Here is a 25,620-nt window from a genome sequence, read left to right as displayed (position 1 = left end):
ATTCCATACATGGGGTATCGGACTACTAAATAGCAGGCATCGTTAGACAATTCAACTCAGAATGATAAATTCGGCAAAAAGGGTTACAAATGGTGGCAGGATATTTAATTGCAACAGAATAATAATGATCGATTCAAATAAGTCGGAGAGGGGTTATATAAACAACAAGAGAGCTGTGCTCAAATACATGGACACGTTAACCAGAGCGAAGCAGTATTTACCTTTGACGCCACCGGTACCCACAAAAAATTCCCGAGTTTCGCGTAGAAATAATTTACAGAATCAAACCGGACAGCCAGTGTTCCCATGGATAAAATAATACAGCGAAATTTTAGACGAAATATCAGATTTCATGGGAAATTTAGAAATAAATAAAAGTAATAGCCTTCTGGCAAAAAAATCAATCTTTACTCACTGAAAATTTTAAAGCAATTGGTCCAGTATTCGAAGAGAAAAGCGATTTTTTTAAAATGATGGAGACAAATAATAATGAAAATAACAATAACAACAAAATTTTGAAACGATCGTTATGTTCACTAAACGTGTCCAATAATTCAATGATCAAATGGTTCAAAAGATTTTTTAAGTAGGCTACTGACCCGCTGACAGGAGCCATCAAAATTCGTTTTATTACCACTTGACGAAAATTTATCCTAAACGAGAGAAGAGCTTAAAAAACTCACTGGCGAAGAAAATATTATTCAAGTTTATCCCTAATCGAATATTATCGATAAGTTACGGTGATATGCTATTTAAACGTTGAACGACTGTCACTTTTTAACAGTATTACTGTTAAAAGTGTCATTCATTAAATATTTTAAGTAGCATTTCATCGTAACTTCAATACTGTCAAAAGTAGAATTGTAGTAGTATACCGTTACTTCCTGACGTTCAATATTCATAATGGCCAAATGCCTATGCCAGGATACCAATACGGTAGCCGTACCTTATCAGCCACTCTAAGCAGAACAGTGTTAATAAAGCTTCTTACTAACACACCGACTGTACTTATATTTCATTTATGATCTCACTTTATAATGTTATGAACTTATAAATATCCATACTTGTATAGTGGACGCTTCAGTAATGAAGGTTCCTATAATTCAAAAGTTCAGTTTAAACTGTGCAACTGTTTAAATCATGCATGTTACAGTTTTAGAGGCCATACGCACTTAAGACTTTGGTGCCCTATGTACACAGGTGATCTGTAGTCGGAGCGCGCCGTTCCTGTTGTTAAATATTGTATTGCATTTGCGTTTGTGTTGTTGATATGAAATTATGTCATGAAAGTTTAGTTTTTCGGTAAACCTAGTTATTGACTGTATGTTCTGTAACGGCATAATTATTTTTACATCGCAGCTGAAAATAATTAGTATATATATACAGCCTTAAAGGTAGGTTTTTTGTGGCAAATTTGATTCTATATGATTTTTAAAGATTTTTGGCGTTTACCGCTTGCATAAAGTGGATTTCGTTTGCGAGAATTTTTAAAAGTCAACCCAGCCGAAATCGAACTCAAATTAGCATGTCCCGTTGATGACGTAGTACTGGGAAATAGTCGGCGTCGTTTTGAAATAGGTCAAAGGCAATTATAGTGTTCTGTGTACTTATTTTGAACCTTATGCTAGTTCTATTGGGCGATGCATTTGGCAAACGCTATAGTCGTTTAAATACATACCAATATCTTCAAATAATATCGTTGTATTATCAGAAATTACTGTCAACTTAAAGGTGGGTTATCTCGCAAACATTCTTGTGGCATATTTGATTCTATATAACTTTTTAAGATTTTTGGCGTTCATCGTATATTAGAATTAGTATATATGTGCTTTTCAACACTAGCGGGTGGGATGTGTAGTCGATGGTTACAGAAGAATTCACAGTAATGAGTCTGTCCCAAAGCATGGAACAAGAAACCTATGGATCAAATTTTCTCAAGTAACCTGTTCTGATGTCTCCATGGAACTTAAAGAAGTCCTCTAATTCGAATCGTTTCCGCCTTAGAATAATGTAGAAATTCATGCTAACTCTTGCTCGCAGCCCGAAACAACAATACCTGACGCAGTTTATCAAATCAAGTTTTTATCTATTTTTAATATTTTATTACAAGTTTTCATCATATTATGTAATTCATTCATGACAATAAATTTATTTTTCCTCATGAATCTCCAATAGTTGATGCCTTTTGTTATAAATATTGCATTGAACTAAATGATGTGCTTTGTCATTCTATTCCAAACAAGCCTCTGTTTAAATATATGCATTGACATGCAAGAGCCAAATTTATTCCTGGATGGACCTAAACGTTTCTCTTATTCTGGAAATCACACAGGATTAAACTGGGAATCTCATCTTCTCTTTATTCATACTCCAACATTTTATAACAAATGACTAGCTTAAAATGTACCTTCATTGACAGCCGGTCTTTGTTTTTAATTAATATCAGTGTGAACAGGAAAACAGAATACGAATTAAGCTTAAAAGAGATCAGGATAATATCACCAGACAGATTAGTAATGTTCAGCATGCCACAGTGTCTTGTTGCATATTAATGTGAAATGCATAAAAAACTAAATCCTTACTAGTCATTTCACTTGGTAAATGTACCAATTTGTGCTGTCCAGACGCTCAGATTGCAATTTTAACCATGTGCAAAGTTGGTTTATATAACGGTGTGACTTGATAGCTTCATAAGGTACCTGAATATTACATCAAACAGCCGAAAAACGAAGTAAAGTGGTTAAAACTTACTCACTCAAGAATCGGTTTTTCAAAGCCTATTGACGACCGGTCAGTACCGGTTCGTTCATTACATAAAACGTCATTGATTAATCTCCTTTCAGGCACAGCCTCCTGTGCATTAGCATTTCTGTTTTATATATATATCATTATTGTTTCAATTATTATGAAACCACGCGATGAGGAACTAGGATTAAATGCCGAAAACAGAGTTTAAACACCTACTCGCGATCACACGATGAAGGCAAGTTCTGAAAGGAGTTCTCAATGCTACCTCATCAAATGCCATTTCTGAAGTGCTGTCGAATTTCGTTCGAGCGGTTTTTAAAAATTTATAAGTTGAAAACTAAGTCGTCTTTATGTAAATAGTACACGTCAAAATTTCTGAATATATATATAGAATCAAATATCACAAAAAAAAATTTCGTGATAAACATCTTAAGACGAGCAGGGCAACAAACGTATATATATTTCTTGCTGACTGATAAGGCATCAATAAAATCGGCAATATGTCCGAACTGTCACCGATTCATTGAGTCTCAAGCACTCGTCTTTCTGTATTATCCAATTAATATATCCTTATGGGTCTATGGATAGCTCAGATCAGAATGTCTCCGAAATCCGTTGCTGAAGTATATTACATTTTTGATGAATAAAAGTTTAAACTAGAATTTGTTGATTTGACGTAAAATAAACTTTCTTTTAATTTCATTGAGACTCTCGAAGGATTATTATGATGTTTGACACATCTGGATTCGTTTTCAGAAATTCATTTGAGGTCACCCATATTTCCATGCGAAGAAAAACAATGAGGAAATAATCAAATATTTGCACGCTTGGTCATGGTTTTTCAACGGATGTTCTATCATATCCTTCTCCAGAATGAAACCTTCGCACTTACTTATTTTTACTTATTTCGTGTATGTTATAACGCAATGAAAGTTTTTTCTTGTGCTTTCGAAAGTGTGTTTAGCATGCATCATTATTCAACAAAGGTTATACAAATATAATATACCTTTGTAATAATATGTATTTTTCCTTCATTTAAAAGTTCGATATAAATATTTAATTTGTTGCCACACAACGGATAAAAGTTCATCAATTCCGAGGCAAATTGTCTTTTATTTATAGCGTCGCTTTTACTTTAAGAGCTGCAAAACATCTAAAAGTAAATTAGTTATCATGAGGGAATTAAACGTGCATGACCTCCACTAATTCAAGAAATTTATTACACCATCCAAAGTTCTTAGCCATTTGAAGAATGCAAAACAGCTAATGGGGAAACCGTGTTTTTTACGGATCAGTAGCATATTAAAACGTGATGCCCGACTCATAAATTTATGCTACCAGTTATGGGTAGTGCGGTAGGGGCATATAAATCTCGGTGATTTTATTGACTTGTTGGCCGTAGTAGTTCTTTCTAGCTTTGCTGTAGCCCGTAATCGTGTTCAATATTTTGGGTCGAAATATATTTGTATATATACTGTACAAACATATTTATTCCCATTTGTTGTATTAGTTCAATATCAAGTTGATGTATATATCTGTCTTCCCTATCCAGTCTGAGATTAGTTTTAATAGTTTCGGGTTTTAAAATGCCGAACACCTCGATGACGACTATCGTGTAAGGGCTTATCGTGCCTTCGTATGTATTGTCGAAGATGCTTATTCGTAGAATGTCCATATTGCTGCTCGTTCGGTGTCTCCAAAATGTCGCGTCCCACGTGTTTCACTTGTCCCAGCAATTTTAGAAGGGACATAGCCATTTTATTTATTTGAATTTCTTTTGTGGATAAAATAACCTTCTCATAGATTCAGATTACGTTATTCACCAAAATGTTTATATGTCAATAATTTTGGTTCTGCCCGCTTAAAGTTTTTGTTAATTCAGCTCGCGCGTTAAATTAACATTCCACGGTCTCAATCGAAGAATGGTGGCGATTTGGTGTTGATAAATTTGTTAAAGATCCATGATTATCTCTCTGTCTGACACGAAATATCCTGATTGTGAAATAATGTAGTAGCATTCTAACATTGGTGTACATTCTGACGTTTAGAAATGAACAATAGATTCTTTCAGTTGGCGCTTGCTGTTCTGTTTTTTCACCAACTGGGGAAATTTTTGCTTTCGCTATCAAGTTCCTCTGTTGACGTCCAAGCATATCAAGTGCGTTCCCCGCCTGACCAGATTGAAACATATCACGTCAGTAATGATGAGGACTTCAGTATTTCCCAATTCAATGGGATTGCTAATGGGGTAGGCCGAATACATACAGCTAAATGCAGAAATGCTATTTATTTGTTTTGACTTTTGATATATAAAGTATCTGATCATTTCTAACCTGCAACTGTCTAGCAGCCTTAGCTCAGTACTGCAGTATGGTACAGAGGGTGAGAGTAGGTAGCATTTGGTCTATATTCTAATATTGTTTGCTTGTTATCATTGTACCAGATGTAACTTACATTGTAACCTACTGTTGAGCTCCAATTGCCTCTCTTCGCATAGGGCATGTCTTTTTTGTTAAAAGAGGATTAGTCTCTATATTCAAATTTAACGGTCCATCAACCCTATTTTTATAGAAAGAAAGACGCCAGAGACTTGGCAATCTTCGTTCAGCATGTTCTACATCAAAATCATCCAAGATTCTGAAGCATCTGAATGTAAAAGAAAGGAGTGTTTTACTAAAGCATATTATTGTCAGCGACAAATATAAGTTTCTTTATTGTTACACCCCAAAGGTAATGTGATTGTAATTTTGATGGCTTGTGATTTATTATAAACTAGACGATAAATTTTCATGATAATCCCAAGCAGACCATACTTGAAATTATAATATCTCTTTGTTGGAAATTTGCTCACCAGAATGAAATGACTCATTCATATATGTTAAATATCTATATTAAATCATACAAATCAATATTAACATAGATTGTAATTCACTCAATTAAACACTCAGATAAGTTATTAAATAATATTTTGTTTACAACAACAGTGTTATACAATTCATAATGGTCATTGGAAATGCAAAATGGCAGCAGGTGTTGCCGACACTGCTGATATGTCTGACCGAATTGCTCCATAATCTATTTATGGTGTGCAGTTGAAGTGAAAACCAATATTTTCTGATGTTCAGAAGCTAGTAATATAATGAATAATCCATTTCAAATTTGTGAAATATCATTTATAAATTGTCCTATACTGGAGCAAAGTCCTGATGCCAATTTTTACTGACTTGAACAACTGGAACTCTGAATAGAGTTTGTTATAGCAGATATGTTGTTTATCTTTCTGTAGTAGTTATATTTTACCATTTGTGTTTTTATTTCTAGGTAGCATGCTCAAATTGGAAAAGAGTTGTCATGGTGTTGGATGGGGTATCCGATGGTTTTGTGAAAGATCATCCTCATGGTTTGAAGTATTTATATCAATATTCAAGCAAAGAAATTGATTACAGATTGAAAAATTATTTCAAATTTACTTTTGTACGAAATCCTCTTGAAAGGTAAGTTTTGTTTCTTGGTTTCCCTTTACTTTTGAAATTCACCATTGAATTTCAATTTCCACATATATATTATATATAATATAATCCTGAAACTAGTCCAACAGACCATAGGTTTCAAAAGTCCTCCATACAAAACTCCAGGGCTCCTAGATAGAAAGCTAGGCGCTACTCGAGCTATTCAGTTACTTGTCAAAATACTGACTTGGCTAATTTTGTAACTGTCCAAAGAGGCAATAAAAACATCCAAGTTATTAAATAAAATAATTTTAATTTACTCAAGAACATTAATCGGTAAGTAGCAATGAGTTAATTTTATAAAAATCATTGTGTGACTCCGTAAATAATATTCGACCACTTCACAGGCTTCAGAAACAACAAAAGTTTGAGAACCCTGCAATAGACAAAAATATTTATGTGAATTCAACCCCTATAACATATGCATTACTTTAGATTGTTGTCAGCCTACAGAAATAAATTCGGGGAGATAGAAGATATTATGAGGACATATGGAGTAAAAATTAAAAAGAGATATGGTAAATCTGGTGCATCACAGGTGAATTTCTCTCCCACCAAAAAAAAATATAATCGACGGTTTATTTGAATAGATGCAGCTACTCCATAGGGCAGGGGTGGGCAGCAAGTCAGAAATATATGAGAGCCGCATCATTTTTTAAATTGATAATATTAGAATACCATGAACTGAAAGGAACTACACAAACGTATAATAACAATATTGCAAAGAATATATTCTTCAACTGCTTAATGAACTAAAAAAAGAGCATTGCTGGACTCCTCACCGCTCACCGCCATAAGGTGGTTCATGTAACTGTTGGTCAGTTATGGATTCTCCACCATCATGTCCATGCATTTGGAAACAAATAACTTATATGTTTATCTATATAATTAAGCTGTCTTTTCGGCTTTCCTTTCCCCCGAAATATATATGTGAATCTTATCCTAATGTAGGAGCTGCCAAACTGATTTTGAACCAACGTTCTTTAATATAAATTTGATTTTCCACTGTCCAATCTAGGGATGGCATGAGGGAACAATTGCCATAACCACATTTATATAATATGAGAGTGAGATTAGTAATTCCAGCAATAAATTTTATCCATTTGTTATTCATTTATTTTATACGCAGGAAGAATATACTGGTAAGATTCCTGGTGATGACGTCAGTTTTGAAGAATTCATCAGATTTCTTCTTGACAACAGTGTTGTTGAAAACATGAATGAACATTGGGCCCCAATGCATATTCTCTGTCAACCATGTGTAGTTGAGTAAGTATTTTTATATATGCAGAATAGCTTACCATAATACATTGAGGTAGTGTGGTGGATGCTGATCTTCTACATAGCTTAATATTTTCCCTTTGGTACTGTTTAACTGTTTTTGCCACCCTGCGCAGGGAAGACAAGGATTACTGACTGAGGTACGTGAAATGAAAAGTGCCTCAAGTCCAAAAAAATTTTATGAAAGGATGGATTTTTTAATTGGTTTATATAAATTGTTGCAGAAGTTTTGTATATTATATGAAGTGTACTATTGGCATCACACCAAGTAATTGTTCAGATATCCCATATACATATTTAAATGGTAACGAGATGGCAAATTCATCTCATGATAGAGCTGTTCTATCAACTTCTTGCTCACTATATTAATATGGAAATCTTATTCCATATGCATGTAATGTATGATTCTTATATAGATACCTTAATTCCATTTATTTTCTTCAGTTATGATTTCATTGGTTCCTATGACAACTTATATGAAGATTCAGAAAAAGTATTGCAGCAGATTAAAGCACCTAAAGATCTACACTTTCCAACTCGTCAATCATATTATTCTCCTTCCAGCTTATCCACAACTGCGTATTATTACTCAGTAGTTAACAACACATATCTTGAAAGTCTGTTTGCAAAGTATTATCAAGACTTTACTTTATTTTCGTACCCGTTTCCAAAGATAAAATAATCTGTTGTTTTGTGGTATACATAGGAAAGTTTATTGTGGCAATTGCTTGGGTTGTAATGGTAGAAATACCCAATGATATTTGAATAAAATGAACGATTTCTTCATTTTTCTTGAGATTGATATATTTGAAATTACTATTTTTTGTGAATTCCGTCTTTAACACAGCATGCTCTTATTTTAATTTCTTTTTTGTTGAAGGAGATAGCATAAATGTGATTTTTCTACACAGTGACTCAATCGACACTCACCGACTTATACCATTCTTTGGTGGTAATGTTTCAAAACAATATATGCATGGGTTATTCTGAAGACTTTGTATTGCTGCCAATATTAAAAATTGTAAATATTTCATCAACATCTGCTAGTTTAACAATTTGTCCTCAACACTCACTCATTTCATGGAATTTTGCACAAACTTGAATTATTTTTATCCCGGCTCCCTTGTATATAGTACAAAAGGAATATGACACAAGTATTTATGTGGTACTAAGGTTAGCAAAAAGTTACACTGTTTTAAATATTCCATCTTGGCCAGTGCAGTTGCTTAGACAAATTCTTAATATAAACGTTTCTACCTGACCTTACCTAGTATACCTATAATATACCTAGTATCGATTCAGAATGTATTTTACTTTGTTCGGTGAATGTTCATATTTGTCTTTAGTTTAGTACAGTGGTTCTCAAACCGTGGTAACTATTTACTATGGCCCGCCGAACTTAAGTGAAGTACCTACAACCAGTGGTGGGATTCAATTTTGTTTTTGTCAGCCGATTCCATCACAAAGGTCATATTTTTCATACTCTATTACAAAAAATCTTTGACAGTAACCAGTAATGCTAACCGGTTCGCTGATCTCATAAAATTCCGTGAGACTGTTCTATAGAACCGGCTGAATCCCACTACTGCCTACAACCTACGGTACTTTAGGTTTTTGCATTTTAGATACCGCCGATTGTTACATCATTATCACAATTTAAACATGTATATATTCGTAACAATTCAATTACACTGGTACCTTAATACATACCATTATAGGCTCCATGCAGGCGCTCCTAATTTTGGCCCCCATTTAATCAACTTTGGGAACCACTGGTTTTGTATCACGATAATTCTCGCTTCATTATTCAAGTTATTTGCTGCCAATTTAAGGGGGATTTGTGATGATCATATTCTTGTTCAAGCTAATTTTTATTCATTAATTTTATATTTGTAGATTCAATTTTTCATTAGCTGCTAGATAGAAAATTAATCCAAATATTAATGCAATGCAACCAATGACATGATCCACTTGCAAATTATAAACTCATGATAATTAGGTGCTCAGTATTGCCAAACTAGTAATTTTTATATTTCATTATTCTAATCTTCGCTATTCTCTGCAGTATTTCATGCTCAAATCAATTTTTTTTTGTGCTTCTTATTTTGCATTGTCACCCAGCAAGAAAATTCTTATTTCTTCAATATTAGAAAAGCATATAAGAGTAGCACAAATGATGTATAATCGTTTATTTGGCTGTTTTCTATTTGTTGTGTATTTTTTGTCAGTTAGCTGGTGCTGAAATTGCTTTCGCTTACCAAAAAAAATTAGAAAACAGAATAAAGCACTGGATGTCTAACTCTTTTTCGAATTATCTAATGTAATACGCATCTAATGTAATTTATTTACATCTTCAATATACTTCATGTTATATTATTTCGTACTCTCACAATATTCAGATTTATTTCACATTGGTTTGATATAATCTGTGTTAATATTTTTATGGCATGCACTACCATCCTTTCAAAATGTCAATCGTCCATTCTTCAAGTTTGCATTTTCTACTACATTAACCACTGTATTAATGGAATTTTCATAGACCTACTAGTCTCTTTTTAATTAAATTCTAATGAAGTTACGACATCTTGAAAGTCACCTAGAAAATGTTGAGCGCTTCAAGGAACCAAAAATTGCATTGGAACAGTATGTGACTTCTCCACATATTGCAGGTAATCTGATAATATAAGAAATACCAAAAAAATTTCATGATCTGACTGAGATTCTTTGTGACCAGAGTTCAGAGAGGAACTTTGTGATTTATATCTTTGTTAAGCAGTGATGACTGGTCCAAAGTATATGTTTTACTTTTAAACTTGAAAAAAACATACTGTGTGACAGCGTGGCTTTAAAAAATGTATTGTCCAGCTGAGTCTGAAATGTTTTGCCCTAGATCGCAGTTACTATTCTCTAGTAGTATTGTCATAGTAGCCGTGTTTTGTAGATGCATGGTTATATTCATCATCTTGTGTGTTGAGTGTCTTTTGGAAATAAAACAATCTCTCTATCTTTCAGCTTGTATGATTCATACAGCAGAAACCAGGTATAATGATATCAGTGGGAAAGTTGTAGCAGATCTAGGATGTGGTTGTGGGGTTTTGTCAATTGCTGCTTCACTTATGGAATGTGATTTCTGCTTTTCAATAGATATAGATGAAGGTATATTTGCACTGTGTTACCTGCTAGATGGCTTGTTTGGTTATGTGTGCATAAGCCGATTTTGATTAGTTAAGTTTGACTAAGGTTAGAGAATTTGAGGGAATATATTCTGGGAAACATTTGAATTTGTTGTGGCTATCGCCGGTCACAAGCTTCGTAGCCATTCAAACAATAATAAAAAATATTCCCTCCCGATTTTCAGGTTTTGTTATGTATTGGTACTGAGATTTGAAATGTTAATTCCATCTACAGATGCATTAGAGATTTGCTATCAAAACTGTGAAGAATTTGAAGCATGCAACATTGATTTAATTCAAGCTGATGTGGCCTTTGCAACAGAAATAGTTGGAAAATCTAACAGGTGGAAAACTTTTACTTGCGTTGTTTAACCTGCCAAAATGTATGGCAATGGCACGTACGTGTATGGATGGAGAAAAACTACCTAATTGAGATAACATGTAGCGGTGGCGTAGGGTCCTAGAGTACCAGATACCCCAGCACCGGATTTGCTCCGCATTGCTCTCGCACCATCAAGTAAAGGGTCACTCCACCATTAAGCGTGATCCTAGTTGCAAGGTGCACTAGCAGCCCTCCAGGGCTGTTTGAAAACCTATACTTTATGTTTAAGCTACCTATTATGGTAAAAACTATTCTATGCCATTTTGTTGCCAACCAATTGTTGTGTTGCAAATTAAAACTCTACAACTTTTAAATATTAAAATTTGATATGTTTTAGGAATATTGACACAGTTATAATGAATCCTCCATTTGGAACTAAGAACAATCAGGGTAAGAGCTAGGAAAAAAATATTTTTTAATTTTGTTTATCAATTCAGATTTCTCTTTGTGGTGTTAACATCATTTTCTCACTGAGCTGTACTCACTTATCTATACATAAAATTTACTATAATTAAGGTGTTGATATGATGTTCTTGAACATTGCATCTAAGATGGCTAAGCACACAATTTATTCTTTGCACAAGACAAGTACAAGATCTCATGTCTTCAGGAAGGCAAAAGAATTTGGACTCCAAGCAGAAGTGGTTGCTGGTACATTTTTTATCATAGTTTAATGAGTGAATATCAACAGTGAAGAGTTTATTATGATAAATTAAGTAGTAGGTAAAATGGTTGCACCAATATGTTTATATTTCACCCCAATCCGTGCCACATTGTTTCATTGCTGCCGCAATAATGCATCAAATGCAAACTTTTATAACACAAGGAAAGCTGTTAGATACCAATAAGCATGATTATATTCGATATACACCAGGTACAGTCTGTAAGATTATCGCTTTCGACCCAATATGCAATAGTACTGGGCCTGTTGAGTATGAGAAAATATATATAAATAGTGAATGTTGATAATAATAGTTTATGATAATATGACAGTGTCGGGTTTAGAGTCTTGTACCGTTAATTAATAATGAGGTAAAATGGCTCTTTTTCTTTTCTTCCAGAACTGAGATATGATCTTCCTTCATCTCATAAGTTCCACAAGTCGAGAACGAAAGACATCGAAGTTGATTTCATACGTTTTGAGATTGTATGAAATTGTCATTCAGTTAGTGAATTGTACACAATAACACTTGCTGCACCAAGGGAAACTAAAACCGCTGTAGAATATGCAAGTACGGCATTGAAACCATCAACTTCTGACGGATGAACTCTAGGAAAAAGAGACAGTTTATTAAATTTCTGGGTCACACAATTGGTCGGAAAAAAATAATTCTGTGTTGTCATGTTTGCTCTCCTGACTTATTTCTGTGGGTTATGGGCAGAGAGTCAAAAAAAAATAGAATTTACTCACATGTCTGATATTTGAAAGATTGATCTGCTTGGTGAGAGTGGAGTTGATGGAAAATCTCCAACATTTAATCTATTGTAGTAGATGACAGTCCAGCATAGAAATAGACAGAACAAGCCTGCATGAAGAAAGAGCATTTTAACATGAGAGTTCAGACTGCTGTCGAAATATTAGCAAATCTTTCACAAGGAGATTAGTTATGTGAATTCCAAGGAATGAAAAGAAAATATCTGTCCAAACTCTAAAAATAATTTGTGGTAAGCTTCTAATTTTTTTCCAGATAACTTCACAACTAGGGAATTCACTACCAATTAGCTGTTTTCTTGATAAAATTTCTTAGAGTCTCTCTCGCATTGACTAGCAATAATTGTCTGTATGGTTTCATTGGTTAGTCATGACTTTTTTCTCAGATATGGGTATCCTTTATTTCATTAGAGTATGCATGGCTTTGTGTTAATATCTACGAAAGGTAAGATCACCAGTAGCAAGCTGAGTCTGAAACTAATTTGTCAGAGCGTCTATCAAATAATGATTGGTGAAAGTTTTGGGGCGATTTTAGCATGCAATTTCAGAATAGCACCTGCCAAATTATTTCTCACAGTCAATGCACCATGCCAATATATAGCATGAAACAAGCAATCATTCAAATCTTGTTAAACATACCAATAAATAGTCCCGATAACAATGGATGCAAAGAGTTAAAGAACTCCACAATAATATGCTGCTTCATATAATGTTCCATATCAACAATGGGATTTTCTGGTTCATTAAGCAGCATCCATATGATCAACAGTATTGTAATTATCAAGGTGATGTAAACACCTGGGTTTAGTTTGTGTGACATTATTGAAATATATTACTGTTATCTGTGATAAATAGTATATTTCAGACAGAATTTCTAGAAGTAAACATTGCAATTCGCAACACGGATTAGAAGATGAATGTGGCTGCGCTGTCTTAAGATAATTCAAGGTTTCTCACTTTGAAGTATTTTATAGTAAAATGAATGCTATTTAAAAATGAATATTTTGTATTAGTGATTTGATTTTTCGGCCGTAAGAGCCAATGCAAAAGTCTGAGTCGCTTGAAAAAAATGGTTGGGAACCACTGCCTTATATAATGCTTTTAATATTACAAGGTAAACGATTCTAAGAGTAATTAACTATAAACTCCCTGAAAATTTTTTTTACCTCCTTTCAACGAAAATCAGTGTCGTGTGGCTATGGCACCATGGATTATTTAGCGGGGCTTGAATATTTACAGTTTAGCAACTCTGTGACGCTGGCAGTCGATCGTCAGATCGTGAAATTGGAGCTACAACATCCCAGAAATTCTTTTTTGTTTGTTTGCTATGTAATTTATCTGTCTTTTTTTCTTACTTTTTTATATCTCTGTGGTTGTGCGTGTGTGTGAATTAATTTAATTCTTTTAGATGAGCTCGCAAAACCTTTCAAGTTAGCATATATTCTGTACTGTACCCCTTGAACCTTTTTAGGGTTTTCTTTTGATTCCACAATCCGTTTTTAATAATTATTTATATGTATTGCTTATAATGGAGTCGAAATGAACTTATACTTATTATCAAATGGATACAATTCTGGAATTTCTATATGCTTGTCTGCATATTGAAAAGCAGCTAACATACACTGAACCACTGAAAAATCTATCTAAAGATAGCAAATGTGTGTAGTGGTTTGTGTATTGTACTAAACCGGAATACTATTCGGTCTAAAATGATGTTGGGGGTTGAATAAGACTAATTATGCAGCAGACCGCAACAACCCAAAAAGGTTCCATTACATTTGAACCCACGACAATTGCACCTGTGGAAATTTGCACCTTTGAACCCATACTAACCCTAACCGTGATTTTATTTTTACCCATGAATTTTAGCACCCGCATGTAGATTGAACCCGTGGATGTACGGGTGCAAATCTGCTGTCACCACCCAAAACACCAAACCAAAACGCGCAGTGCAATGGGCGACACTAGATGCCGCAATGAACACACAAATCATATGGGACAAGATCCATCACCACAAAATTCAACCTCATTTTAGGTCAAGTATTCAGCAAGAATCAAACATTTCTCATCTAATTGCGGCTCTACGAGATTTCACGCTTTGCAAACAAGATTTGGAAACAATTCTAATCCACTCTATGTAACATGTGGATTTCCTATTAAATAGAAAACGATTTGGTTAGATCAGATTTTGTTAAGAATACCGTGCCAATCTCGTTTGACCCACCAAAATGTAAAAAAAAGCCATTTGCGTGACTAGCGCCTCCCCGCATTGATCCACAGCAAGTCATCACAAGTTAAGTCAAAAGCTTGAATCTACCTCTAAATTTCAATTGTTGCTAATATCAATGAAATATCGAGTTCCATGCAACCCTGAGGTACATTTCTCTGCGCATATTTGTTACTTATCCCCAATAACAAACCTAACAAGAAAGTTATCAACCATTTAGAAAGAACTGTCCGTGGTGCAATTTCGTGTCGTATTTTAAGTCAAGTCAAGTTTATTTTTTCCAACTAGTGAAAAATATAAAGAAAAAATGATATTTATATTACTGGGGAAGGGAAGCCGCGGGGAACCAAAACTGGTTATCGAGCTGCGACACCCAAGGGGAGGGCTTATATTAAAATCATTTTTAAAATTCATGCTAAGAAATATTTGGCATTGTTAAACCACATGGCATGTCCCAATAAAGTATTTGTTGTGGCATAATGACATAAGGGTGGGGTGGTTCACGTAACCGCTGGTCGGTTACGGCTTCCTCCGCCATAAAGTCCATGCTTCCGAAAACAAATAACTGGCTAACTTAATCCCATACCTGGACTGGTAACCGGACGAGAGGCCGTGGTTCGCCATATGATTAGGCTGTCTTATCGGCTTTCCTTTCCCTCCGGATAAATATGTAAATCCTATCCTAAGTCTTATTTGCGGGGTATGTCTTTTTCGGAGAAACACTGTAGTTATTCGACTTCCAACATGATTACGCTTCATTTTTTAGCAAAATAAATTTTACTTCTACAAATGGCAAGAAATGGTTTATATATCTCTTAAACTACGACTCAGACGCAATCTTTACAGTAGTAGTCATGTTTCCTTTTTCCAGACAATAAAATGGAAAACAAAATGATAAAAAAAAAACGCAGTTATGGAAAAATATAGAAAGGAAGCGCTGGTCGTCAATCTGCTACATTCAAGGTTCTAATATCTAATTAAGATATTATCTAATATTATGAAACGGGAAGTTAATGATAATGCAGATAAGTGCAATGCAATTTTTATGCGATATTGCGTTATTTTTATGCGATATTACCGTTACCCTGGCCGTGATTTTTGTTATTGTTCCTCACCCTTTGAGCAACCTGGCCCGGCGAGGGCGATAAAGAACAATGTTCACATGGATAGAACACAATGAAAACAGGTAAGGAGAAAATTCCATCGGTAAATCTATCTTCCGCAGACAAGACAGAAAAACGAGAGACAACTATTCGAGTGATATAAGATTAGCTCGCGTAATAGTGTCTTTCACTAGTGAACTAGTGAAAGACACTAGTGAACTTCCATCCTCAGTTCCAGCTGTATTGAGCTTCGCGCATAGGAACTGTTGCCGCGATGTCGTTTTCCTCCGCTTTCGTTGCATTTCATTGTAAGAAGTTGTGTTGATTTATTGTCGTTTAGCAGAAGGTTTTGTAGAATTGTTGGTCTGCGGCGATAGCTATCAAAAACATTCAACTCTTGCAATGAAATATGTCAACAGGAAAAGAAGTATATATAATACATTCGTGATAATCTTCAAACAAACTTAGATATCTAGATGATTTGTTATTTATCTCGGTAGCCTATATATATAATAAAGTGGACATAACAAGAGATATATGTGGTTAGTGTGGCAGGTTTTAATTGATTATATTACACGGTCGGGAAATTAATCGGTACAGAATAATGATGCATCGGTAAGAGGTGACATATTTACAAATTAAAATTTTATGGAGAATGCGTCACAAACGTCGTGCAAAATTAGTTATATTTGGATAATATATGTTTGTTGCGCCAAGTTTTGTGAAATTTTTTTTTTATATTGGCAGAATGTCAGACGTCTGAGATGAACCAAATATAGAGTCCAAATTCTATATTATTCATTGTACAATAGACATTATTATTATTACATACACTGTCTGCCTTCAGAATGCTCTAACAGCAGGCGATATCTTGTTTTAAACCGCAGTGTTATGAACGCCATTGTATCAAGCAATTGACGCCCACAACCATCGATATGTTTCCGCGGCCCACGGTAAGAGGAATGTTGCGTATTTATATAACCATTGTTAAAAATTTTGATTTGGCAAAGTAAATTACAATATATTGATGCAAAAATGAACATTTTGTTTGGGTTAAAACAAATGTACGATTCAAACAGAATCGATTCTACGAATTATGTCATTGCACAACAAATACTTTATTGGGACATGTCATGTCATGTGGTTTAACAATGCCAAATATTTCCAACTACGTCATTTTAGCAGCCAATCGTCATTATACTTATCATTAATACGAGATAAATGTACTTTGTGAATATTTTATGATATATATAAAGAAAATTCTGTCAGTCACACGTATTTATTGCTTTGAATATTTGATTTCAGGGCGCTGTACCGTCACATACCCAACAATTTAAAAATTCTGTACCGGAATTTTGTGATCGGATAAAAGATGATTTTGCATTCTTGCAAGCACAAAATCACAGGTGAATCTAGTTGGTTATCAAATATCCAACAATAATTCATTCTCCGGCAAATCTAGATTGGCTTATATAATGACACCCCAATAATTGTTATAATGTGTAATATGTTGTATATTAGTTTATACCAGAAAATACCAATTGATATCTCAGTGCTCGAAAATATGCGTGTATAACAAACGTAGTTCAAAACTTTTGTAGTACTATTATATGTACCTTTTTGTACTTTTGTTATTTATAGTTTAAAGCTTGAGTGTGAAAAGTTGGCAAACGAAAAAACGGAAATGCAAAGACATTATGTAATGGTAAGTCTTAGTCATAAACTCATAATACGTGATGGAAACATTCACGTTGGGATTTCGAAGTAGCTTATTTTCATGCATTTTATTTAAAAAAGTTTTCACGAAATTAAAAGTGTTATTTCGGCATAATTTTGATATTGAGGACACGACCCTTTAATAATGTAATTGACTGTGAAACCTTGAGTGCTTGAATTGCTGCTACTTATTGAACTGCTCGTTGTGTATCATGGATATAAATGCAATTGCAACAAAAGCAGTGAAGTTATAAAAATTGAGTATACTCATATCGCTCTACTTTCATTTTGTATATTTATTGAAAAGCAAAGAAGGTTAAAATTTTATTCAAATGTATATTTTATTTCCCGCATAGTGGCTACATAATAATCTTTACTGTACTGAAAAGCAATCGAAATAAATTACGACGAATGTATGCCCTTGTTAAGTTTTTTTTATTTCATATAGATAAAACTTAATAAGTTTAAAATGAAAATTTTAGAGCTGTTCCATTTGTCATGATCATAATCTACAAATGTAAACTTTTCCCATGCTATATTATATTAAGTTATTGAACGTCGGTGTAAGTGTAAGCCTATATTATTTCCAAAAGCAGTCAATTTTATTTGCCCCGCGCAACTCAAATATTGATTTTCCGTCGATGTTTGTCCATTCTCCTTCATTCGCTTTTCATATCATTTGACTTTCATTACATATTAAACAACCAAAGCTCATAAAGATTTGCGGATACCAGACAGCCATTCAGTTGGTCTAGTACTTTTAGTTTACGCCAATTTAATCGACTCTAAAACAGGAATATATCCATTATTGGCCATATTAATTAAAAATCGAAATTCCGTTGCTACGTTATTTAGCCCACATTTAGCATTGAAGTACTGACATCGATAATTGTCAGGATTCTAATTAACCAGATTATTTCAAAAATATCTGGATTTTAATGGATGATGCGACCTTTGTCTTATTTTTAGTAACATGCAAAGAACCATTCTTAATCAGCAAATATTGAATACCTCATGACGAAATCTTGAAAGTATTGTTTGTCATATATTGGAGAATGTATTACCGATTTAGACTGATTTATTGTCCACGCAAACAAATAAGCCTATATATAGTAAACAACATGCCCAATATATTTATTTATAATAATTTATTTTGGTATCCAGCCAACAAAGTATCCTAATCTGATATAAAACGTGACCGATAATGGGTTATTTATAGTTCAGTAAAAATGTTGAAGTTGTAAATTTGCCCTCCTAACGAAACGTGTCTGAAGATATGCATCTACAGATTCTGCTGAATAAGTTGTGTGTTGCCATAATATGCATTTGTTTTCATTCTATAATACTACTCAGGGCGTGAAATGCAGGTTATACACAGCAACGTCATTTTGGTATAATCTCCGCTCCCTCGTTTAGCGGCAATCGTGATGAAATACTTCCTTTGCCTACTTCCTTCTATTGGAGAATGCTTTTAAAAAAATCATATAATTGTTATGTAGGGTCGAGTAAACATGATGATGGAAGTGTTGTTGATGATACTGATACAAGTTTCTTGAACTTGGTTCACCTTTTTAAAATGAAATCTATGAGGGATACGGAAGTAGGATAAGTACATGCGTAATAAGCGATTTCATCCTATTCGTCTTCATTTTAGTTGCGCAATACTGTACACGTTTTTGCTATAATACTTCGACTAAAACATTACGATTAAGCATTAGGATGCAATTACTGCATTATGGAATTGTTTGTAAATTTGCATCTTGTGCACATCCATTGTGCATTACATTCAATTTATTCATACTAATCGCTTAGTTGGTATACAATGATCTGAATGGATTAATTCGTCATTTGGCTATACTTGCAACCAAAGCAGTAACCAAGCCAATTGAATTCAATTTCTAAACGCTCACATTCGTACTTGATAAGCTACTCAGGAACTTCTCCCGGATCGCAGATTTTTAATTAGAAATCTAAATGTAGAATGTTCTTTTAATGTAAACTTGAAAGTTTATCCCATTCTCAAACTTGTTACCATATCTGGCTAAGGGTGTCCAGTGAGTGGGATAATCTAAAACAGGGTGGTCCAAGGTTGTCGCCCTTGCGGGCCACAATATTATTTTATATTGCTCGCGGGCTACAATAGTGCCAATAATAGGTAAACAGTGCAATATCAAACAAACATTTTTATTGTCCAAACACTTGATCATTATTTGTCATTCGTCAAGCCAAACCATGCAAAATCCATTAGAAAACTCACTGAAACCTGCAAAAATCTTACTATATCTACATTTAGTGTAAGATTTCAAACTCTTACATAATGAAGAAAGTGTCACAGGGAGAAAATGTCGTTTCAGATTGTCACCAACGGTTCCATTACATTTGAACCCACGTACATTTGAACCCATGACAATTGCACCTGCATTCTATTGCACCTATGAAAATTTTTTTGTTGTACGGATAGTTGAACCCATACTAACCCTAACCCATGGGTTTCAGCACCCGCATATTGATTGACCCCGCGGATATAGACATGGGTTCAAATGTACGCGGGTTCAAATGTACGGTCACCTCACCAACACAACTTGCAGGCATATCAAGCAAGCATTGTGACATTTTCTGGTTATTTTTATGGTGAAACTACACCAAATGGTATATTTTGTTTACTCTCCCGCAAATGCGACGCGGGCCACAGATAAAGGAGCGGCGGGACACATGTAGCCAGCGGGCCTGGGTTTGGACCACCCTGATCTAAAATCAAGATTTATCGATATTCGCGAAACTGCATTGCAATATAGATAATAGAAATGCTTTTATTTACTTCTAATGTGACGAATTAATTTAGAATATCTATATTTAAATGAATACAATAAAAAACTACAAAATTCCCATATATTTATAAAACGACACGAACCACCCTAATGGGGGCTCATTAGGGCCCACTAAATGATACTGGGACCCGAATCGAAAATCATTCTTCATCTTCGAAGCGGTCTACATTATTGTAGATGCAAGGTTTTATACAGCACGCATAGTTAATAACATGTTATAAGTAAATTCGAATTTCTTGCTTTGTCAATGAGTTCTAATGCGCGTCATTGAGAAACAAGTAACATAACTATCTCATGCATAATTTAAAACAATGGGAAATTACATTTAGCTTTTAACTCTCTGATCTAAAAATATATTTGTTCATTTTTTACAGTATTACGAAATGTCATACGGACTTAACATCGAGATGCATAAGCAGGTGAGATTATTTTTGCTTCTTTAATTCTATTTGTGGGGCAGCATGAGCGAAAATCTAAAATATGCGTACACTTCGACCGTCTTGCTGAAAAAATTATAATTTGAGGGTGAATCCATAAAGACTTCGCCATAAAGACTTCCGAAACCGCCACATGTATAAGAGACTAACTCAGTTAGGTTATATGGAATTTCTGTATATGCTATCCCTTCAGAATATATTAACTTTAAAATCTATTTCTCAAATGATTTTGGGCAAAACTGCCCAATTTCACCCACGAAAAAGTATTTGAACAATTTCTATTTCTTGTTATATATACTTTCAATTTATATTATCCATTCTGAGTGTCTGAATAGTCTAGTCCTGAGATCTGTGTCTTGCATGCCTTAACTATGTCAGCATTACATGCCAGACGCCCGCACTCGATCGATTCCTGGGAAATCCAGGAATTGCTCCGTGCTCACCACTACATTCCAAGTAGGCCTATACTAGTTTATGTGGCATCCAATAACCGCTCAAATGGCGATTGGGACCATCCACCCATATTCCCAATCTTGTGTAAGCCTTAATACATAAAATATTGCATACATGAAAGTAAACAATTCACGAAAACCTTCGAAAATTCGTAGCGTGAAGGCGGCAAAAGTTATCAAAAACATCTAGTTTGTATAGGGGGCAGTTATCAATTGTACCACTTCTTTCATTAGTCGATTTTAGATGAATTAAAGTGTTTTGAGTCAAGGATCCTTAACCTCAAGTGATAGCGATCGACAGACTGAAAAAGCTACTCGAAAATATTCGAGCTTCCATGAGCATACTTGTATAACAAATTATGTACCAAATAGTGCTATATGTTTTGTATACATACCAACAAGAAATTGAAAATTACAATTCAATTTATTTGTCGTTTAAATGGTTGTTTACGGTAATTGTGGTTTGTTAATAGGACAATTAGTAAAATACAAACGAGTTTCTTGGCCTTCATTCACAATATGTAAATCAATAAGATCATGTAACTGCAAAATATTCCGTTTGCAATACTTTATTTATTCGCAATTCGTTTTTATTTATAATATATATATGCATATCTGCAATATATCTAGTCAACAAAGCCTAGAGTCGAGTTGTGCATACCTCGTTTGTCATCATAAATTATTTGCATTTGACTTATATTCTATTTTTGAATATTTTCTATAGTATTGACTTAAATAACTTTAGTATGTAAATCTGCTGCTACTTTTCTCTAATTTTGGATATTTTATTTAGTGATGTCTGTATTTGGGTAAACATATTGACATCTTTTACATCTAGAGTTCTAGACTATGTGACTGTTAAATTCAAGTCAACTTTACCATTTCATCTTTCATATACAAACAATGAAATTTTGCATGTTAAGTTGCTAAACAATTGCCACCTATTCCTTGAACTCTCGGAAATAATTTGTTAAAATTTAAATAGATATGTGAATATTTGTATTGGGAAGTTAACCGTGACCAGCATAATAAAATCAGGTATATATTTACTATATAGAATGCAGTTAAATTTGTTTAATATTTAAAATTAGTTTTGTCTCGAAGTATGATTACAGGTAGGTTAGGTTGAACTGTTCGAGTATAACCTCAAAGACACACAGACACGTTAAAATTTGCAAAACGTTAATGAATAATCGGTCAATATATACCTAGTCCCAATTAATGAAAACCGGTATGTACAAAATACTTCATTAACCTAAATTCACACGGACTGTGGTGTTATGGCCCTCAACATTCTATTGTAATAACGACTTGACTATTCGCCAAGTATAAGTCGAAATGTCTCGCTTCATGATTGACGTTTCCGTAATCCAAGGCTTTGCATTATGCATTACTGGGGTTGTAACGACAAACCACTGTTTTATTATCTCGACATGCTGTAGCAGAAGTCAATTATTATGAAAATTGATATCGTATCAAAAGTTGATTAATTCATTAACCATGGGAAGTCGATCATGCATGGCTCTGGAATAACAATATATATATTGTCAATTATTGGAGTGAAGTATCGTGGCTGTTTACTATCGAACACGAAGTGTACATTGGGATCGTTTTGCAAAGTTGTCGTTCTTGTTGTGTTATTTAGGGTGCGGGATTTTATTGTGAAAAATCGATCTTATCTACATCTACTAACTAAATAGACCAGGAGATTTTTTAGTACTGGAGATAGAAAAAATCGCTATTACCTTTAAAGGCTATTACCTTTATTTTATTTCCAATTTTCTCTCAGGTCTATGCAACCCAATATCAAGTTGTTTTTCGTACATTGTGCGTCGCCACATTAGCACACTGCTTACCGACAAAACAAAAGTGGTAACACAACTCTCCTGTCAATATACAAGCTGCATAATGTATTAATGCGAAGCAAAATTTTGTAATAAAAATAAAAAATTTTATTTGTCGGTGTAGAATCTATCGCTGGTACCTTTTTCACTGTCTTTTTATAGTGTGGTTTGTGTAGTACTCGCGTACTGTTGATCGGGAAAAAAACTGGTAAGAATTGGCTAGAAATCTCACTGAATTATTCATGATGTTTTCAAGTATTAATCTTTGTGCATGCCGATCACATCCATCCAACTCTCCCGACGCCTCAACACAAAAACTAAAAGTAATGTCACTTGATCCAGCTTCACTTTGATAAATCAAAGAGCTGGTTTCGTTTTAAACTTGCAAACGACTGACATCATTCTATTTGAATAGAATCGTCTCAGTGTGGGCGGTAGATTCTATATTGTTCCAGTGGTTGATACTATTCATTATTATTTTCCGAAAATACAATTACGTGAGATTGTGCCGATGAGACAAATTTTAAGCTCATTTTTCTTTGAAATGATTTTTTTTAAATGTTACTCATGAATTGTATTAGGAAGAAGCGCCAAATGTACGCCAGAATTGATAACCGTTTTAGACCATGTCCGAGCCCGAAATAAAATTTAAAACCCAACTAAAATGCAAAATAGAAGCTTTGCCTGTTTTCATATTATATGTACAATTGACAAATTATATCCTCGTTTCAGTAGAGGAATTATGTGAGTAATTTATATTTGGGTATTAAAGTGGACTCGCTTTTTTGATCTTGCCCGCAAATCAACTCACTTAGCTTTGTCTATTGTTTAGGGCTGATTATATATCAAACACATATGAACCACCTACTCAACGCTTTGGCCTGATATGCAATTTCAAATGAAGGCTCGTCGGGCAATGTAACGTTACGGGCTATAAATAAGTTTTTTAATAAGCTTGCATAAATGATACTTGTCTTTCACGTTTATACCTACAATTTTGCCATTAGTTCACAATACCACATTGTCGTTTGCTGCTTGACAATGTCTGTCATTACATTATCGATCGAGGGCTTAAAAGTTTAAGTGGAAAATTCTAGGGCTCATAACGATATAACAAAGACTGTTTCACGGTCGATTTTAATCTGTCTGTCTCATCTTCGCTCAGTTTGCTTAAAATTTAAAACGTCAGAATATACAATTCCGTTTTGCGGCTTTTGCGGTAAAACGTTTTGCGTGAGCGGTCGTTTTCTGCAATGTTACTTTGGAGAGAAAATGCGGGATGTACTGTATGTAAATATCCGACTTGTTGTTAATGTTCGTCTTATTGATTTCGGTATATTAAAAGTTTTTCCTCTCATTATTCAGTTATGGTTGTACGATTATTAAAAAATACATATCTCTTGATCTGAAACTAACCATATAATTGAGCTTTTTCTAACTTTGCGTCAAGCAAAGTGCTAAAATGTTATGTTTTCTTCGATCAATCACGAAGATTTACGTTTTGAATAATTTACAAAACAAATAATAAATTGATATTCAAATAGGCTATCAGTATGCCTCGTTTCCTTAACTGACAAATTATTTGAATTTGCAAATTGTTGTGAACTGAAATTACCTGTATATATAATCATGAATATATTAATGTAAATGTTGACTGTTGCATACGTAAAACTTAACAGCACTAATGGGGTCTGCATGGGTCTGAGGTTAATTGTATAAGAGCATATATATTTCCCGCGAAATGTTCTCTAACGATTATACTTTTTCATTCAAATGAATTTCAACATACTTCACACTCATTAAGAGTATCTGTAGTCACGCTGGTGTATACTGGATTTGTTCTCATGTTTTCACTTTCATTTTCGGGATAATTCTCTGCAGAATCTCGTACAGCAGTAGACTTTCTGTATTTGCAAATGTTTTGTAACTTTATACCTATATTTTGCTAAGGTTACTTCTTGCATATCAGAATTGAACCTTTCCGCGATGTTTGTTTTAGAACACAAATATACTGGTATAGAAATAAGTGTGCAATAGGTTGTACTCGGTTTTCGGTTGTATCAGTTCGGTCTTTTGTGTATAAATATTATACGTTTTGTTGCAAATTATTTGTTCATTCATCAAATCATTTATTCACCTTACATTTGTTTAACAATACGCAGGCAATTATCATATTGACAAGCATATAACAATCACCGTAGCGACATGAAGATCTCATTTTTTGAGACTGCATTTGCCCACATTGTATTCTTTTACAGACTACCCCGCCTTGCACGGGCGCTTTGGAATCCTAAGTGGTTTCGCTCTTACGCTTCGTTAGAAATCGATGTTTGTACAGCCCACGGAGGATTATCCGATTCGGTAAGGTATCAACTGATCTTTCACGAGCCCCCATAATGTATAAAAGGGGTGGGTGTTGTTGACCCCGTGTCAAAACATGTCCCCTCTTTTCCGATACTTTACGCTCAACATATCACATTGTAAATCA

The 25,620-nt window shown here is 34.2% G+C and overlaps 4 protein-coding genes across 5 annotated transcripts in view; 3 read left to right on the top strand and 1 right to left on the bottom strand.

Annotated features, from left to right (window-relative positions):
- Window positions 1-4,667: 4,667 nt before the first annotated feature.
- Window positions 4,668-8,222, top strand: LOC120345748 (carbohydrate sulfotransferase 14-like). Its single transcript, XM_078115151.1, has 6 exons — window positions 4,668-4,996; window positions 5,320-5,478; window positions 6,070-6,242; window positions 6,693-6,795; window positions 7,387-7,526; window positions 7,983-8,222. Exons 1-6 carry the CDS (start codon window positions 4,799-4,801, stop codon window positions 8,218-8,220), a joined length of 1,011 nt encoding a protein of 336 aa, XP_077971277.1. The 5' UTR covers window positions 4,668-4,798; the 3' UTR covers window positions 8,221-8,222.
- A 1,847-nt stretch (window positions 8,223-10,069) lies between these two features.
- LOC120345941 (rRNA N(6)-adenosine-methyltransferase METTL5-like) lies at window positions 10,070-12,514 on the top strand. The gene is made up of 6 exons (XM_039415543.2): window positions 10,070-10,207; window positions 10,551-10,694; window positions 10,947-11,055; window positions 11,431-11,483; window positions 11,610-11,744; window positions 12,155-12,514. Exons 1-6 carry the CDS (start codon window positions 10,108-10,110, stop codon window positions 12,244-12,246), a joined length of 633 nt encoding a protein of 210 aa, XP_039271477.2. The 5' UTR covers window positions 10,070-10,107; the 3' UTR covers window positions 12,247-12,514.
- Window positions 12,223-14,096, bottom strand: LOC120345938 (uncharacterized). The gene is made up of 3 exons (XM_039415542.2): window positions 13,165-14,096; window positions 12,505-12,619; window positions 12,223-12,363 (listed from the first exon to the last, which is right to left on the bottom strand). The coding sequence occupies exons 1-3, from the start codon at window positions 13,343-13,345 to the stop codon at window positions 12,252-12,254; spliced, it is 408 nt and encodes a 135-aa protein (XP_039271476.1). The 5' UTR covers window positions 13,346-14,096; the 3' UTR covers window positions 12,223-12,251.
- A 2,510-nt stretch (window positions 14,097-16,606) lies between these two features.
- Window positions 16,607-25,620, top strand: part of LOC120346225 (transducin-like enhancer protein 4) — a 37,525-nt gene continuing 28,511 nt past the window's right edge. For both annotated transcript variants that reach the window (XM_039415927.2, XM_039415926.2), the window contains exons 1-4: window positions 16,607-16,808; window positions 17,161-17,261; window positions 17,497-17,560; window positions 20,774-20,818. In XM_039415927.2, coding sequence (XP_039271861.2) covers window positions 16,791-16,808; window positions 17,161-17,261; window positions 17,497-17,560; window positions 20,774-20,818 — 228 coding nt within the window. In that variant the 5' untranslated portion in view covers window positions 16,607-16,790. The remainder of the gene's footprint in view (window positions 16,809-17,160; window positions 17,262-17,496; window positions 17,561-20,773; window positions 20,819-25,620) is intronic.

This window comes from Styela clava, chromosome 8 (genome assembly GCF_964204865.1).
Source record: "Styela clava chromosome 8, kaStyClav1.hap1.2, whole genome shotgun sequence".
NCBI lineage: Eukaryota > Metazoa > Chordata > Ascidiacea > Stolidobranchia > Styelidae > Styela > Styela clava.
This window is presented reverse-complemented; position numbering and strand designations above follow the sequence as displayed.